General features: G+C 40.0%; 1 protein-coding gene across 1 annotated transcript in view; it reads right to left on the bottom strand.

Moving 5' to 3' along the window:
* The window catches only part of FBXW8 (F-box and WD repeat domain containing 8), a 51,623-nt gene that overhangs the window by 30,522 nt on the left and 3,528 nt on the right, over positions 1–17,573 (bottom strand). The window contains exons 3-4 of the mRNA XM_075110374.1: positions 10,985–11,149; positions 10,301–10,389 (exon numbers count right to left, since the gene is read on the bottom strand). Coding sequence (XP_074966475.1) covers positions 10,301–10,389; positions 10,985–11,149 — 254 coding nt within the window. The remainder of the gene's footprint in view (positions 1–10,300; positions 10,390–10,984; positions 11,150–17,573) is intronic.

Below are 17,573 nucleotides of genomic sequence, written 5' to 3'. Positions count from 1 at the left end.
AAAAAGGCTGTTTTATTACAGATAATTAGCAAATCTGCTGTATCAACATAGATGGCTGAAGAGAACACACTGCATTTCACAGAACCTATGTTTAGCTAATTTCAGTATTTCTATTAATTTCCTACCCCAACAACGTTTACACCTCACCATGAAAATTTTGTTTGGATTACCAGCTACTGAATGAAAGAACCCTAGATTTAAGTCTTCTGCCCCAGAACAGGCACAGTCCTCCAAACTCATTCACTTACTGATTTTTCTATCAAGACGGCCATGAAAGGCCCATATCGCTTTCTGCTGGAATGAGATAAAAAAAAAATACCCAAACCACTTCCTGTTTAAATGTAACAACAAATACATTTGCGATAATACCAACAGCATTCAGCTGCTTCTTTTTTTCCCCTGGAGGGTGTAATGACATGATTATTGCAGTAGCAGGTAAATACTCCAACACATAGTACAAGCCACTTGTGCAAAAAAACCCAAACAACCCAACACCCAAACCTACAAATTCTGAGTTCTCAAGTTCAATTAAAAAAAAAAACCAAAAAACAACAAAAAAGCAAAACCACATTAGAGACCATAGCTGATTTACTGCATTTAGAAAGGCCGTTCAAAGTCTTGCTTTCCCAAGCACAACAGGGAAGAAGAAAGAGACTGTTGCTTACAACCCCAAGTTTGCCCCTCTCCGGATACTCCCTGCCCTGATGCCTTCCAAGGTGTTTCATCCGTGCAGCCCCTGGCTTTCAGCTCTGGCTCTGTGTGCTTCTCTCCCTATTCACCAGACACAGTCATCCTTCTCAGCAGTCAACAAAGACTCTCCACCCAAGTAACTCCCCTTCTTGTATGGACTTACGTTTCACTTCGCTCCTGTTCTTCTGAACATTTCAGTGTGTACACATGAGAAGCAGCAGCAGGAAAAAGGCAAGAGCTATATTTTTCTAACTGTACTTCTCCTTGACAAGCCAGTTCTATAATTTTGGACAGATATGTATACATCTGTAAAAATATATCCCCAAATTCAGCTTAAGCTTTACAGATATGCATAAAAACCTTGCTGAAATTGAGCAACAATATGTGGAATACATATGGTATAGAGAAACAAAAAGAAATTAAATTCATATGGTATCTGCAAACGTACCATAATAAAAATACCTACTTATTAATCAAAAGCATTTCTACTACTACTTTTTATTGGCAGTGATGTCATAATGAGATGAACAATTTCCTCATGCCCTCTCACATAAGTGAAAGCAGAAGACCAAAGGAGAAGGAGCTGAGGGTTAAAAGCTGCTCATGTCCCACGATGGCTGGGAAGCAGGTGGCAAAGTGCAGAGCACATGTGGGAGGAAGCAGAGATGGAGGCTGGGCACCGCTCTAATGAAGTGGTGCTGAAGAGGCAGACGATTTCATAAGGAGAAAAACATCAGGAAACTGGTCAAAACACAGAACCTCATCTGAAAAGGCTCAACTGTGTTGGATAGCAATAGCCAGAACAAATTTGGGGAAGAGGAGGAGGGGGAGGCTGATCTCTCTCCAGAGCCCCAGATGTCTTTATCGTTGCCTAATGACAATTATACTCAACCAATTAAGACACTGCTATCACAGTTGCATTGTTAGTAAGCCTTTGGCCCTGAGTGTTGATGGCTGTCTAATTAGTGTTTGTGCAAAGTACAACTGCAACTAATATATAAACTGACAAATACACAAAAGAAAAACTGTTAACAGGAACATTTTCAAAACAGTCGAGACTCTACTCATTCGGTCCATGGCAGCAGCAAAGACAAACTGCTTTCCTTCATGGCTTGCTTACTGTTGGCACTGCAGAATTTCACTTCAAACAAGCAGGTCAACTAGACCATCGCCGGGTTTCTGTTGAAACAGGATGCTGGTGTCAGTGCATTTTGTAGGCTGCCTCAAGCACACCTCTCCAGGGCAAGTCTTACTACACTAAGTCGGTCTGAACACCAAAGACTTTTGATAAGACACTTCAGAAATCAGTTTACATTTTCCATATTTTCTCTGCAGAATTTGTAGCAAGAAAATAAAAAGGAAGGAGAAAGAAGAAACCTTTGTTTCACAGTCAGGTTTGATTTCCAGAAGGCAAAGTCTGTTCAGTTTCCAGATACCTGCGGTGATCAACAAAACAAAAAAAAACCCAACAACTTTGTTTCAGGCAGTCAGTGACCATCTGTTAATACTCAAAAGATCTTATTATGAAGTCCTTACAATGTCAATGCATTTTATTGAAGCCAGTAGGAATTTTGCTCAAGTAACAATCTCTGCTATAGCTCTGTTTAAATGGATGCCTGTTGATAAGCAAGTAAAATAATGAGTATTTTGCATTGTCTTGCTGCAACAAGCATCTCGGGCCTTTCATCCTTATTCCACCAAAAGCAACTAACCAGTCCTTCATGTGGTTAATTAACGTATCAAGTCAAAGACCCCCACAGTAGGCTTAAGAATAAGGTCCAATTAAACACGCAAACCCAAGCCCAAACGCCTTTGTGAGTTGGTTCCAATTACTCCTAAGCTTCATCTTCTCTATAAAGCTCAAATAAGACAGTTGTAATTCACAACGTTCAATTTTAGAAAGATTCTCCATCAGAAACACTGCAAGTTGGAAGATACCTCCATCGCAACAGAAAACACCAAAATTAAATGGATTCTGTTACCATCTTTATACTCAATGGTAAGACCCGCTACTCAAGTGAGGGGTAATGGAGACATTAGATAAGTTTACCACACCAGATGCCTCACAGAGTAAGGCTGAATGAAAGAGGTAAAAGTTCCCAAGCCATCCTGTGTTCTCCTTTGCACTTTAGAGACATCGATTGTGCCACTACATACATGACCAACAGGTAGCGTGGCTAAGGGATTCCTTAAGGGAAGGAACCAGGAAAACCATCTAGTGGCAATGACGGAGTACAGAACTACTTGATACAGGAGAAAGGAATATAAATAGAACACAATGACAAAAAAATGAAATACAAATGGAAGAAAAAAGAGAAAATTTTCTGCTATTATATAGCATGGCAGAAAGCTACACCATAAACCACAAGAAAAAAAACAGGTGGGGGTAAACTAAAAACAGCATTTGAAACAATCCTAACACTGACAGAAGAACACAAAGTAGAAAAGTAATGTCCCAGATTCCTTCTAAGCGTTATTTTGGGTTGCTTGATATATGAGTGCAGCTATGAAAAAGTGACTAACTTGTACCAAAACAGATCTGGAACCACTTTAAGATTTAACATGTAGGAAATACATTCTAAGTATCCCTACCATCAGTTCCCAAACTCATCTGCTGGGAACTTGACTTTCCAATTCATCAACCCACGTCCATCTGTGGACCACACTCACAGAAACTAAGCTGTGGAAAAGCTTATACCTTTGTTCTTAAGGCCTCATTTAGGAAATCGTAGCTCTAGAAAGTGGGTTAAGCTGCTGGAGATAACATGCAGTTCTGCAGCTTATCATTTTTCTCTGTAACAAAATTAACATTTCGCCAACCTAAGTACCTCCGCGTGCCTCACTTTCTTATTAATTTTAAGTGCATGCAAATGTCATACCAAGGGAACAGAAACAAGCCAAAGGGTTATAAGGTAGGCAAAACATTTTAATGAACACTTACAAAAGCACAAGTTAGAGAAAGCCAAACCGTCTCTAGTAATTTCTTTTTTTAAGGCCAAGAATCTTCCATCATTTAGATCAAGGTTCCAGTGGCTTGCATCAGCCCTGGCCCATTAATTAAAAGCAGCTGGTCTGACCAAGGAAACATATTACTGCAGGTACTGCCTAACACTACTGCCATGGCAGGAGGAAAAAAAAAAAAAAAAAAAAAATCACCTTTTTCAACAGAATTCAGGAGGAGCTATGATGCAATTTGGGAAGGATCTGATCCATCAGCCCTGTTATTTCACGAAGAAGAAAAACAATGGCTCCAGCTTCAGATACAAGCAAGAAATCACCATTTGAATGGTGATTCAAATTGATAATGTTTACCCGTTGGAAGGAACACAAACTGCTGCACACTGCAAACGGTGAGGAAAAGTATTACCTAAACTCTAGGCACTGACGGCAACCGCCCAGAGGCTGGTATGTTGTGAAAACGATAAAAATGAAACATTCAAGGAGTTTACTAGAAAGAAGGATGTGTTTGTCTGGCCTGAGCAGAAACCCAGGCTTTACAAGCTCAAAAAGAACTACTGTGACTTCAGAATACTGGGCATCACTATGCACACAGCGCATCTCCCTGCAGCAATGCCTTCCTCTGCAGCCAACAAAACCTATAGGTAAACCAATAGGGTAACGGTTGGGCAGGCTGGAAGAGCAGCTTTCACAAAAAGTCAGTATCAGGCTTCTACTATTGGTTTCACCTGAAAGGCTCTTTTTCACAAGATGACAGAGAAGCCAACATGTTTGTCACTTAACACAACCTTACCTAACTGCCATAGTTTGTCATCCGACCCCTCTGAACTCATGATGTCATCCTGCTTTCAACCCTCCTAAAGGTGACTCACTTAAAAAAAAAAAAAGGTCTGACACTTATTACTTCTTAACAGTGATGATAATGAGTGAAAAGAACACACAGGATTTGGGGAAGGTTGAAGGAAAAAGTCAAGTATTTTTGCCTTCTGCCTTACTGCTTTGTTTTACATCCAGGCTCCCAGTCACTGGGAGGGGAGGGAGAAACCTGTCAAAGCTGTGGCATTATACAAGTGAAATTCAAGCAATTAAATAAGGCAGGGGTTTATTCAGGCTGTTTAAGACTTTGGTTTGTTAACTTTTATTCATTTTCATTACTAATTAATATTTTGGTTTCCTCAGGTCTGCACACTGAATTAAGATGCAAGAGCTAGTAATAAATACCTTGAGAATAGCCCACAAGCCCTATAGCAAAAAAACCAAATTAGATGAGAGTTGACATGAAGTTTTAGAAGGTGCAGAGAAGTGTTTTCAAGCCTTTCGGGCTAGTTTCACACATCATTATGAAGCTAGAAAGAGTGGCAAGCCCATTTTTTAAAAAGTCATTTGCAGGTCACCTTTGAGCAAGAGGAAAGCAGTGTGGGAGGTGATCCTAGAGAACAAAGAGATCTACCATATAGTAGCAGTTACTTTTATGTATGTCTGTTGCTCATAATGACTTAAACTGAAAGGCCTCAATTGTTCAGAAGTGCTGCAGTGTTTAACCTGTAATCCCATAAGACTCCTTCAGAACAAAGACAACCGAACTGAACTATGATAATTATTTCGGTGCATTTAGTTTCTCAGTATGAGAGAATCAAAACAATCACTACCTCTAAAACAGATGATTCCACTAACCACACAGGATATTTAGAAAGTTCTTCTTTTGCTTCTCAATGCCTTTATCGAACACCACTTGGAGAAATAGATCTGTGACAGGTGTGCTCCACCCTGAAAAGGGAGGAAGTGTTAATCTGCAAATTTATTGAGGCACTCAAAGCACACGAATTTCACTAGCCCTAACTCAAGAAAATAAAACTTCTAGGAAAGAAGATAGTACTTACTGGGGGAAGGAGGAAAACCTCTGAAGTTAAAATGCAAAGAGAAGAACCAAGGGCTGACTCCCAGAAGGGTCTGTAAGGAGTGCAGGATTTCACGCAGCATCTGGTAGACGGGCCTCTATGGCACAGCAGAGGCATGCCCTTAAATCTCCATTTATGCAAACTCCTAACTAACAGTCTACAACTCCTCCTTCAGTCAAAGAAAACTGAAGAATGAAAAAGCATCAGACACCTTTATATTTCCAGGTCTTTGGAAAGGTGGTCTGACTCTGGATCTCTCTCGTTTATTTTCATTGGGGAAGCTTTCAGAGCTACAAACAGCAGCAGCAAAGCCACAGTGCCCTTTCCACTAGCACAGAGAAGTTAATGCAGTGCACAATAAAACATCACCCTGACTCGCAGCAGACTTGGTGTGGTTTAACGGGGCGAGTTGTGAGATGAGATGATCACCACCGACACAAGGCAAGTTTACTGCACAGTTTCAAGGACACGTTAAGTATTTCAGACAGACCCGGTCAGACAGCAAAACGGTCTCACAACATGTTACAGACATGTTACACCACAGGATCCACTGTGTAATGACAACACAGTTCAAACAAGGACCAGATGCATGCTCCGAGATTGGTATCTCCAGGAGGACCTAGCCTCTGACTACAAATGCCCATCAGCGTGGCTGCCAGCACTGCCAAGAAAGAAAAAGTACTCTGTGTGTGTCAGGTACAGTGAACCTAATCATCAGTAGAAATTTATAAAAGCCAAGTGAGCAGATGCATAATTGCTTTAAGTAAACTCTGACTTAAAGAAATTACATTTGAATTGAATATGGAGAGGGGGGAGGACCACATCTCTTTAAAGAAGATCCTTCGAGACATGTAACTGTAGAAAGGCTAGCGAATACAACATTGATTGGGAGTGAGGTAACCACAAACACCGCTGTCTCAAATGAAAAGGGATTCAAGGTCTGACCCAAAAAACAAGCATCGTAACCACTGGGATGAAATTTTAATGATAAACACAAGATGCTCTGCATGCAGGCCAGATTGAATTATCTGATGTCAGCCAGTAAATGCAAGGCGCTCTGAGAAAGTGGAGCTGCTAGCAGCCACCTTCGGCTCGCAGCTCAGGTTGCACTTAATCAATCCTTGATATTCTGCCATCTTCTGGCTTGAGCTTTGGCAGCAGCGTGGAGAAAATAGAAGAGAGCGCATGAAATAGGTACATTTCTCTAAGGGAGAGCTAACCCCGTATAGTTTACCTTTGTTAACTTTGTGTAAGGAAGGAAAGAGATACACTCCTGAACCAGTTCAGGCAAACTATGCCTCTATGGATCATACTTGTAGCTGCTGTTTTAGGTCACACTGTCCACAAGCTGTACAAATTCCTTTTCAGAAAAATAATAAAAAAAAAGCTTTACAACAACCAAAATAAAAGTTATTCCACTTCCCAGAAGAGTTTCAAGCAGTATAATACAGCATGCTAGATCTACCGCAGATCTTACATTGGCTAACAAAGGTCTATCACAGCAGTTTCAAACCCAGTAAGATTTTTCCCAGGCGTGCTCAAAGGCCCCAAATACAGAACAGCCCCAGCATTTCTGCTGGAGAACCTCTCTCCCCACCCCTTTTTTATAACCATTCTCTGATCTACCAAGATCCTGAGCTGAACCTCCTGAAACCAGGGAGCAGCTGCTATACACTGCCAGTTTCCAGCTGTAAAGACAGAGAATAATGCCTGGCTGGCCTGACCGAGCTGAGCCAGAGCGCTGCAGCTGCTCCCCAAAGTCAGACATCAAAAAACCTGCTAAAAACTGAGTGGCCCTATTTTTCTCCAGAGCAGCAACCTGACTATAGACCAAAGGTAAATAGTGCCACAAGAAACTGCTTAGAAGATCTGGGAAATGATCCATACAAAATTATCTTTAAGATCATCACCAACTCCTCACGTCTTGCAAAGTTACACGTCTGTGTAGCTTTACGCACATGGCAAGTATCACTGTAATCTATGATTATTCACATGTAAAGCTAAGCACATAAGTGTTTGGGAAACTGGAGATATAATCATTAAATGTAACAGATAATTGATATTTATACTGAGAAGAAAATTTACTTCTGTTAACCTCAGCTATTAAATTACTTCTTCAGTACTGAAAGAATGTAGCAGCTAGCTATTGATCACCAGATTCATTACACTTTTATGACAAATTTGAAAGCACAATGCCATTAGGTACAATATTATAAGCTGGGAGAGAAAGGGAATGGCTATGTTCGGTTTAAAAAAAACAAAACAAAAAAGCAAAACTCCAACAAATTCCTCAACCTACCTATCCTAAATACTTACCAAATGCATATAATGAACGAAATATTCCCCTGCAAGATCTAACAACGTCCTTGGAAGATTCAGTTATAACTTTAAGTCTGTCTTGTTTGATATTTACTACTTACTATGAGATATTACTGAGGGGAGGAGCAGTGTGCTACTGTCTTGCAGACTTCGATCATCGCTGGCAGAACAACAAATTAATCTTCTTTTGGGAAAGATTCACACAACAGTTTTCTGCTTGCAGCAATTTAAGAGATGCTTTCAGAGATCTCAAGCTACCAAAGCAGAGTGAAGGGCAAGTAGTAAACAGTAAAGGAAGTACTATAATTTTTGTGTTCTAATACGCTAAGCATTTCATTTACTAACCAGGTAAAGTCTGACTTCCCCACGTTGTTTTATCAAATGTACGCTCACAGCTTCACAAAAAGATACTTCATTACTAAAATTCATTTTCTCAGAGAAGGGAAGTTACTGAAAAGTAATTTGAGTGAAACCCATAACATTGCCTTTCCTAATGGATATGCACGTGCAGTGTTTCCCTCAGTGGTCTCTTTACCTGCTCACCTATTTCCATGAGCCCTACAGGAACCTAAACTCTTTAAGGGCACCACCTCCATTCAGCATGCCAATTGAGGCAAACTCACCAGAAGAATCAAGAGATACTGGAGGAACTGGGGAACCACTATGAAAAGACTGTGTGAAACTGCCTAAACCCCATTTCTGTAATACACAAGCTAAATATGGACTATTAGAATTTAACATACAGGATTTATCTCCTTTGTTCATTGATTTTTTACAGATTAAAATTATTCTGCCTACCTTTTATATACTGCATGTTTGGATATAAACCCAATGGAGAAAATGAAGAAAAAGAAGAGCAGGAGGTTTTGGCATCAGCGTAGAGACAACTGGGGTTTCTGGCTCCCAGAAAAGTACAGGAGGTTTCATTAGATACAGTGGAACAGATACAGTAGTGTAGATCCCTAGCCAAGGCCAGGAAACACACTGCCCAAGCTGAAGGGCACAAAAGAAGTCAGGCTGCTATCGGCAGAGCTGGATCCCAGCTGCGGACCACAGCAGCCTGAGAGCTGCCGTGCCTTATCAGTGGCCCAAGGAAGTCTCTGCATCAGGCAGGAGTCAACATAAGATCTCCAGCCACACAAATTCTTCAAGCCTCTTCCCATGGCCGCTGTTTAGGTTAACCACTGTGTGGCACTGCCCCTCCAGAGGTCACAGACTACACAGCTCTTCAGCAGAAGCATTTTCATTGCTTTATTGCAACTGATTACAGGAGCAAAGACATTCCATAAAAAGCAGAGAAAAAGAAGCAATAGTCAACGAACAGGATGGAGGGGATAGAAAGGGAGACCTCCAAACACAGAAATAAAACCCCCACAAATCACAAAACAACCAGCAAACCCATCAAAGATTAAAATTCCCTTTTCCCTCCTGCCGTCTGTTAGTTCAGATTTCTGCCCTCAGCTGCTCAACAGCATTCGAAAACGTTTCAATGTAAATAAGAGTTATCTACACGCAATATGATTCCACACGCATTCTATGATTCTATGGATATATATTTGAAGGCACCTTTCCTTAACCAGCGAGTGAATTTTATACTCTTTTGAGCATTTTCTCTAATCCCACAATGCACAAGCATACTATTAACGTGAAGTACTACCATAAAATGTGGAACTCTGGTACGTTAAGGACAACGTCCTCTGATTGCCCCCAGGACGATATCATTTTTATTTACTTGTGTGAGTTCTTCTGGAGGGCTACTAATGACTGAACCTGTAAAATTCAAGCAGAATACAGTAAAGCCTTACAGTTAATGAGACAGTCACACTCACCTCTTCCAAGAGTTCAGGAGGTTCTTAAAATTTTATTTAAGAGTGTAAAACAAATCGCTAACTTGAAATCATGGTCCTGACAGAGCTTTATATTAGGAAACCAGAAGAGTGAGTTACTCTGGTTTTCAGGTGGGTGGTTTTTTTTGCCCAGGTTGTCTTTTAAAGAACAATGGAGAAAAGTAACAGTCCTTTTAAAGTTATTTCTGTGTGCTGTGGCAAGATATCCTTGTGATTAAGAGATATTTATGGAAAAAAATCATAAAAAGAGCATTTTCAGTAGATGTGTTCAATATTTAATAAAGTCTGAGTGCTTCCACAGCAAACCAATAGATACAGTTAATCAGAAAGTACTATAGTTTTTACAAGGACTATATGTACGTGAGATAGCTTTTTGAATAGTACAATAAAAATTTGCACTGCTGAAATTACTCATAGATAACCATTTTCAGTCACTTTAAGAACAATTTACCTTACCCACAAAGGAACTGCCATTAGAAAAAATTCCTTCTTGTTGCCCCAAACAAATGCTTCTTTTGAATTTGTTAAAAAGCAGTATATGAGATAAACAGCGAGGATTAAATGAGCATTATGCAACCTCATACTCACCCAGCAATAACAACTCCGTCGCAAGAATGTACATCACAAAGGATTTTTCCCACCTCATACTGCAGCTGGCTCACAGCACCGATGCGGTTCTGCACAGAAAGACGAGACTTGGCGTGGGAACTGCAATATACTCATTGACCAAGTTTATTTGCTGCTTCTTGGAAATTCCGAGCTCTACTATTGCTACTGACAGTGCACCTGAGAGAGAAGACCCATCTATTTTATGTTTGCCTCCTGGAATTTTTACAGACAGAAATGAAAGAGAATGAAGCTATCACTTTTTGTAATCATTCATAATCTTTAGGTAGGGAAACAACTATAACAACAACAACAACAAAGATAGCTTTCTTGTAACCAGACTATGTAATGAGCAGAGGAAGGAGCCTTCATCTTAAAAGGCTGATTATCATTATCAAGGGGTGGCTGAAGTATAAACGTCTCTCTTTCACCAAAGTCAATGGAGTATCATAGCAAACAAAGACCCACTCCAAAAAGTAATCAGTCATTGGGGGGGGAAAGGTATTACAGCTAGGGCAAAGCCTCATAAATCCTTCAGCAGCTTTCCCCTTTTAACTGGCAAAAAGAAGCTGCAATACAAAAGACCAACTTTTCATTACCACTTGCTTGAACCAGGTTCCCATATTTCTACAGCATCTGGATCCCATTAAAGAAATCCCCTTTTACCTTCCAGTTGGTTTTCAAAGCGCGCTCTCTGGCACGGCAGTTCTTGAGGGCGAGCTTCCAGCAGGGATGATCAGAGATGCTCGTATCTAATAGATATCCTTCCTGTTGGCACAGCCGGTACCACAACACCTCATCTTCTGCAAGTACTTTCCACATCCTGCTAACCTAGAAATCAAATTTTTACATATATATATATATATAGCATAAAGTTATAAGCAAAAATTAAATGTAATATAAAACTATTTAAATATCATCTGAAATGTACACATATAAAGCAATATAGGCCTTAATTCTTATCTCAACAAATATACTATATATATAGAAAAACCACCCCCTTAACAAAATGCTTGCATTCTGTGGATTATTTTGAAAGTAACTGATTTTCTACTGCACTAAAACTCCATGCAACATGGATGCCAGTGTTTAGTGGCCACAATGCCAACCTGAAATGTCAGTGTATTAGCAAATTTTGAAGGAAAAAGAAGAAAACAATTATGACAGCATTTTAAGTTTAGTGCAAATATATGAATTTATTTTCAGATTTGTAGCTAAGGAAACCTCTCAGATGACACCACCATATCTCTAAAGTCCCACTGACAATGCCTGATTAGGTGTATGACATTAGTGATTTATAACCTATTGTATTACAGTATGCATAAACAGGAATGAATTATTAAGTTTTTCAAGTAGCCTCAAGTTGCTGTCCATTTCAGAGAGAACAGCTTCATCATAATCAATTGTGGGCTTAGAATTAAAGATTCAAGAGGCAAGAGCCAACTTAAGTAGCATTTGTTCTCTGTAATTCTTAGTTTAAAAAAACAGATGTAACCAATGAAAACTGCTACTGGTGAAAGCAGCAATCAATTGTACGCTGCTTCCAAAAGATTAAAAAAGCCTTCTCAGGCTGACATCATTTTTAGCAACTTACAATTAAGCCTCTAATGCCCTTTTCAGTCCCAAGATTACACCAAGCATCTAGGTCTCCCATTGATACAGACTCTCACAGGACCACATCTTCATGTTTACTTGCCATTCATTCCCCATTTTGCTCAGATACAGCACAGCACAGGGGGAGGAAAGATGAACTATTATATTTTCTCAATTTTAAAATATTAACCTCCTTTGTATTTTATCATTATCATGCACACCTTGCTTCCGACTTCTTAAAACCACAGCTTTCAAATACAAAGTACAGGGTCAAAAAATTATATATCATGAGGAATACTGAAAGTGTGAGATCCCTGTGGCTGGTACAGATTTGCAAGAAGTCCTGCAGAAGATAAGCCATTGGAACAATAAAGCATACAGTCAGGCTTACAGAGAGGTTAGGAAAACGACATCCCCCACCTAAAATAAATCAGAGTGTCACGTGATCTGTGAAATTTGACATGTGATGACTTGGAAAACCATGCCTTAGTCTGCTGTATTAAGCGCAGCATCAGGCCAAGACTGACTAGTCAGCCCAACCAAGTGAGAACACCCACGTCACGGGGAGACAGCAGCTAAGGTCCAGAAAGCAGGTCAGCCCCATCAACACAACCCTGTGTCTTACAGGTCTCCTTGGGTCACAATAAGTGCAAAAACATCTTACACACATGGCCCCAAACCTCCCTGCATACTATATAGTCCCCAAACAGAGGGACAGTACGCTCTGCAGTGAGCAGCACAGATCCCCCCATGAAAACTTTATGACGCTTCCAGCCATCTTGTTTACGTTGTGCTGTCTGTTGGTCTTGCTGTAAAGACACACACATATAATTACTGCTCTCAAAAACCAACATCCCACTAGGAATCAAGAATTGCATCATAAGACATCTCTCATGACCTGTTTCTTCCAAGGAAAAAACCAAAAATTTTATATGAGAGAAAAAAGGGAGGTGGACCCAGTCACCTGCATATATACCTACACATACGAGCAGCTCTCAAACAGGAATACCCAAGTTCAGCAGAACTAATAATCTCTAAAAGACCTCAATCCAAACTAGCAAAATTACAATCCCCTTCCATCAGCAGACAAAGAAAACAACCTGGATAGGGCAAAAATAACTGCCTTACAAATGACAGAAATAACACAAACAGCACCAAGTCTCCTCTAGCATTATACATCATCCTGTAATAAAAAAAGCAGTGCTTAATGCTCCTGTCCCTATAGGGACACACTCAGGAAGTTCAAAAACAGAAAAAACCCAAACAACCAAACAACACACACACACACAAAAAAAAGAGCAATCCAAATCTGAAACCATTACAGTTTAGTGGGGAATTTGCTCTCAGTTTGATTTTAAAGTAATATAAATCCATATATTACTGCTCAAAGGAAAAAGCTTTTTGCTGACACACAAAAAACCAACTATTCTGCAGGAGTTGAGCACCCGGCCAAGCCCGGTCGACAGTAAGTGCACCTCTGCCCCGCTCCCGTAACACCAGCACGTTTCTGCTGACATTGAGGGGACAGGCTAACACGCAAGCAGAAGTAAAGCAAGTGAACCTATGCCAACTTTTGCCTTGCTTAAAAAAAAACAACACACACATCTCTGGAGTTTGCCAAAATAGACAATGTTGCACAGACCTTTCTAGTTTCAAGGTCTTAAAAGCATTTTATAAAGACAATTTAAAGAAAAAAAAAGGGGGGGGACACACACACTACATAAAATTTAGACTGCCTTTTCAACTCTCAGGAGCAAACATTCAAGCAGAATAAAGATCCTATCCTATTATGATTTTTTTTTAATCAAATTACATCGAATCATGCTGCTTTACAAGCATGAATTTCCAAAGGGTCCCTAACGCAGCCTTTCCTTAATGCACCAAAACTGGCATGACAATCCCTTGTAAAAGCCCCACTGAGTGAGCCTCAGCTGCAAGAAATCTCTAATAAAAGTGTCTCAAGCATTTCACTTTACAGCACCACTGTGAGCTGCTGCATTAAAACCAACCATTGGCTTGAAGTCAGCTTTATTAGATCTGCTTGACTTAAGAGTTTCAGGTGAGGCCCTGAAAGGCAGAGCATTACAGCTTTATTTATACACACCCATACATTCGGCTTGTTGGAGAGTAGCTGAGACGCACACAGCTCTTATTAAACTACGAATATAATTATTTCCCAATCTACACTATGTAGAAACTCCAACAATGATCAATGACAACATCTTACAGAGTTGTTTATAGATTTAGAGTCCCCAATTTAATTTTGTCTTTAGTGTTCCTATTCTCTTTTTACTACAGTTCGACTGTTCTCAGCAAAGAAACTTTGGTTTCCCCTGAGCTCCACACAGGAACAGTTTTATATCTTACAGTTCAGCAAGTAATAATGTTCTGAAGGACTTCACAGGCTTTCATTGACACAGGTTTTGCTATTTTGTTTTGCCTTTGGGGGATTTTTTTCCTCCCCCATGAAAAAGAAAAACCTAAAAAACCCCAGCTCTTCCATCAAATCCTAGACTACTTCTAATCCTGTCTAAATCAACTGGCTCAAATCCTAATGATGGTTTATTCATCCATCTCCATCTGATAACTGTCTTTGTTTCATTAGCTGTATTTTCTTCCCTAGTCACACAAAGACATATTAAGGGTTCATTTGCTGAAGCCAGGGGCCTCAATTAGAAATATCTGGACTTTCAATTCAGCACAATATGTAGCATCAAACGGTATTTAATCCAAAGCCATTCAGATGCACATTTACCAGGTGGAATCTGCTCATCTTTTCAATTCAGAGCCGTAACGTTATTTTAAATCTCATCCTGAGCCCAGGATATCCTTATCCATCCACTTCTCTGCTCTCTCCCTCTCTAAACTATGAGGAAGATGGATGATTACTTTTACCCATATACAACCTTGATGCAAAAGTATGCTCAAAAAAATACAGGAGATTTTCTTTTTTTAAATGCCTAAACATTAAAAGCCTAACAGTTTGATAACTCCAGAAGCTCTAGAGGCAAGCATCTGAAAGTCTTGATTTATGCAAGACAATTCATTCTTCAATTCCTAGAAACAGTCTCTCTTGTCCTAGATACATACACAATTGTTCTGTTGGCAAACATTTCTAAACCACCTCGCAGATGAAAATGCTAACAGTTCAAGTCAAGTTCCCACCGACCTGTTCAGAAATAAAACTGCTTTAGGATGGCCAAAATTCAGTACGTATTGTTAAGAAGCATTTCACACCACAAAATGCGATTTATGCAGTCTCTGGTATTTACTAGAAAGCAGTAACAACTGTAAGTATACGGAGACTTTCATAAATTAGACACATCACCTTATCACAAAGCTGAGAGTTTAAAGGCCGGGTTCAGACGATGAGTGAAGTTAATTGCAGATGTCTGCAGTATCAGCCCCAAATACCACAAGAACTTCTGATGCATTTCAATTTGTCATACTTGTGGTGTCCCAAGTGATTGTTTTTCTTGTCCCTCTACAACACAACCGGGAGGAAGGACTGACTGTTCTCAAACCCACTTGTCACAGAAGTCAGGAGAGAGTCATTCATAGCATCAATACTTCTTTCAGGCATCAGAACAGAATCAAAAGTTGCTCATAGGGCTGGCACAAAGCAGAGGGAAAATTCTGCCATCACTCTGGACTGTTTTGCTGACATGTTAAGTCCTGGATACCTTCCCCTTTGAAATATAAACATGGGATATGAACAGTAGCTGGATGCTACTCAATATCGCACTGCTACTGCAAACCCACCAGAGCTCAGGAACTGATGACACCATTAATTTACATGCTGCACATGGCTTTCATATTTCAAGTGCCATACAGATAGTTTGTGTTTTACAGTACTAATTCCAAAAATCAAAGAAAAGCTGTGGGGAAGAGGGGGAGGGAGAAATATCAGGGTGAAATTAAAGTTCTCCAGAGCAGTCTGTGGTGTCATTAAATCTCAAAGAGGCTGTGCAGTCAGGCTACTTTACTGTTAGTCGGTTACCAATTTGGCATAAAGAACTAAGCAAACAAGTTTTCTCCAAAGGCACTCACATAGTTCATGATGCCAATTCCACTAACTGGCCCAATTTCACTAAAATCCCAAGGCGCCTTAATAAAAAAACCTTTCTACGATAACACCGTAAAGCAGCAGGGCTTTCCATTTAACAGAAGAGGGCTTCCCACCCTTCAAAAACAAAACCACCAAGAGAAAAATGAAAATGGTATTTATTTTTATTGCTTTGCTTTTTATTTGAACACTTAAAAAGAAGCCAGCTCTGCACGAAAAGCACTGGATATTCATCTCATTCAGAAAGTTTTGTAAACAGTGGGTATTTGCTCAGCTCCCTGTCAGCTGCCACGTAGGATCAACTGACTTAAGTCTTAGGAGGCAAATGAGAAATACGGAAAATTTTCTCAGTGTTAAATACATCTTATGAGAACAGGTTCAAGTTAAGCAACAAAGCGAGAGAGAGAGAAATCAAGTGCAGCCCAAGTGCAGCGAAAAGGAGCAGCCCTTCATCAGCCAGTCATTTTACTACGCCATGAGGTAAACTGATCATGCCTAAGTTGAGGGATGACAGAGAAAGAATAACCTGAAAATAATCCACTTCAAAAATGCAATCCTGTTCCATTTCATGGGATGCAGCTTTCACTGATTGTATATCTCTACCTCAAACGACAAAAACTTGAGCATATCTGAAAGCTTCAGTCTCCTGGACAGCACCAAAAAATAATCCCAGATAATTTTTCCCTTCTGCAACAGAAGCCCTAAAAGAGGGATTATTTTTCTTCTAACAGTTCTTGTTCCTAAATGGTATTCGCAAGTCAAAGATTCAAGCAATAACCACCTGTAGCTATTGAACACTATGACTTGCTCATACTGAATGTTAAGAGCCCAATTTCATTTCAATGCACGTGCCGTTTGGCTAATACTTGTGTCTAGTTTACCGTCCACAACAAAGCTATACCCTGTCTGTCACTTTTCAATTTTCACATGTTAACATTCCTTACTCTTATAGTCAGGGCATGGTTTGAGTGTTACACAAAGAATGAGTTTGGTTGGATTTTTGCAAACTTGCAAGATGTGCTTTGTACATAAAAGTTCAGTGAACACCAGCCTGAGACACTGAGTAGCAGCCATGGGAGAAGCGGACAATGAATATCCACTATACTCTATTCTATTTCACAGGGTAATCAGCACTTGCCAATGAAGTTTGCTTTGAAGACTCATTCAGAGGGGAGGTTCATCATTCCACGTGCGAGGAAAGGAGATAAAGAATCTCAACAGTGTGGCCTGAACAGTCCTAAGTAGTCAGGTGTGCGTGTCTATGTTAGTAAACCTACCTGAAGAGACAGGCAGTTTACAACTACACATAAATTATGGACCGTGTCTGAGTACAGACTGGTGAAAGTATTATCTTAAAGTATCACCAAAGGAAAATATAAGCACCTTGCCAGGGTGGAGGCGAGGGGAGGAAATCAGTGTCATTTAAGAGTTCAGCCTCACATGAAATTACTACAGACAAAAAGTTACTACTCCAATTTTTATGGTTCAAGTCAAGTCACACACTGAAAAGCAGGGGGGAACAGCTTTTTTGCCATGCCCTTAGCACTGCAAAGTGTTCAGTTCTAAATATTGCAGCAAGGCACTCACTTTTTTCTA

The sequence above is a fragment of the Phalacrocorax aristotelis genome, chromosome 15 (assembly GCF_949628215.1).
Source record: "Phalacrocorax aristotelis chromosome 15, bGulAri2.1, whole genome shotgun sequence".
Lineage (NCBI taxonomy): Eukaryota > Metazoa > Chordata > Aves > Suliformes > Phalacrocoracidae > Phalacrocorax > Phalacrocorax aristotelis.
This window is presented reverse-complemented; position numbering and strand designations above follow the sequence as displayed.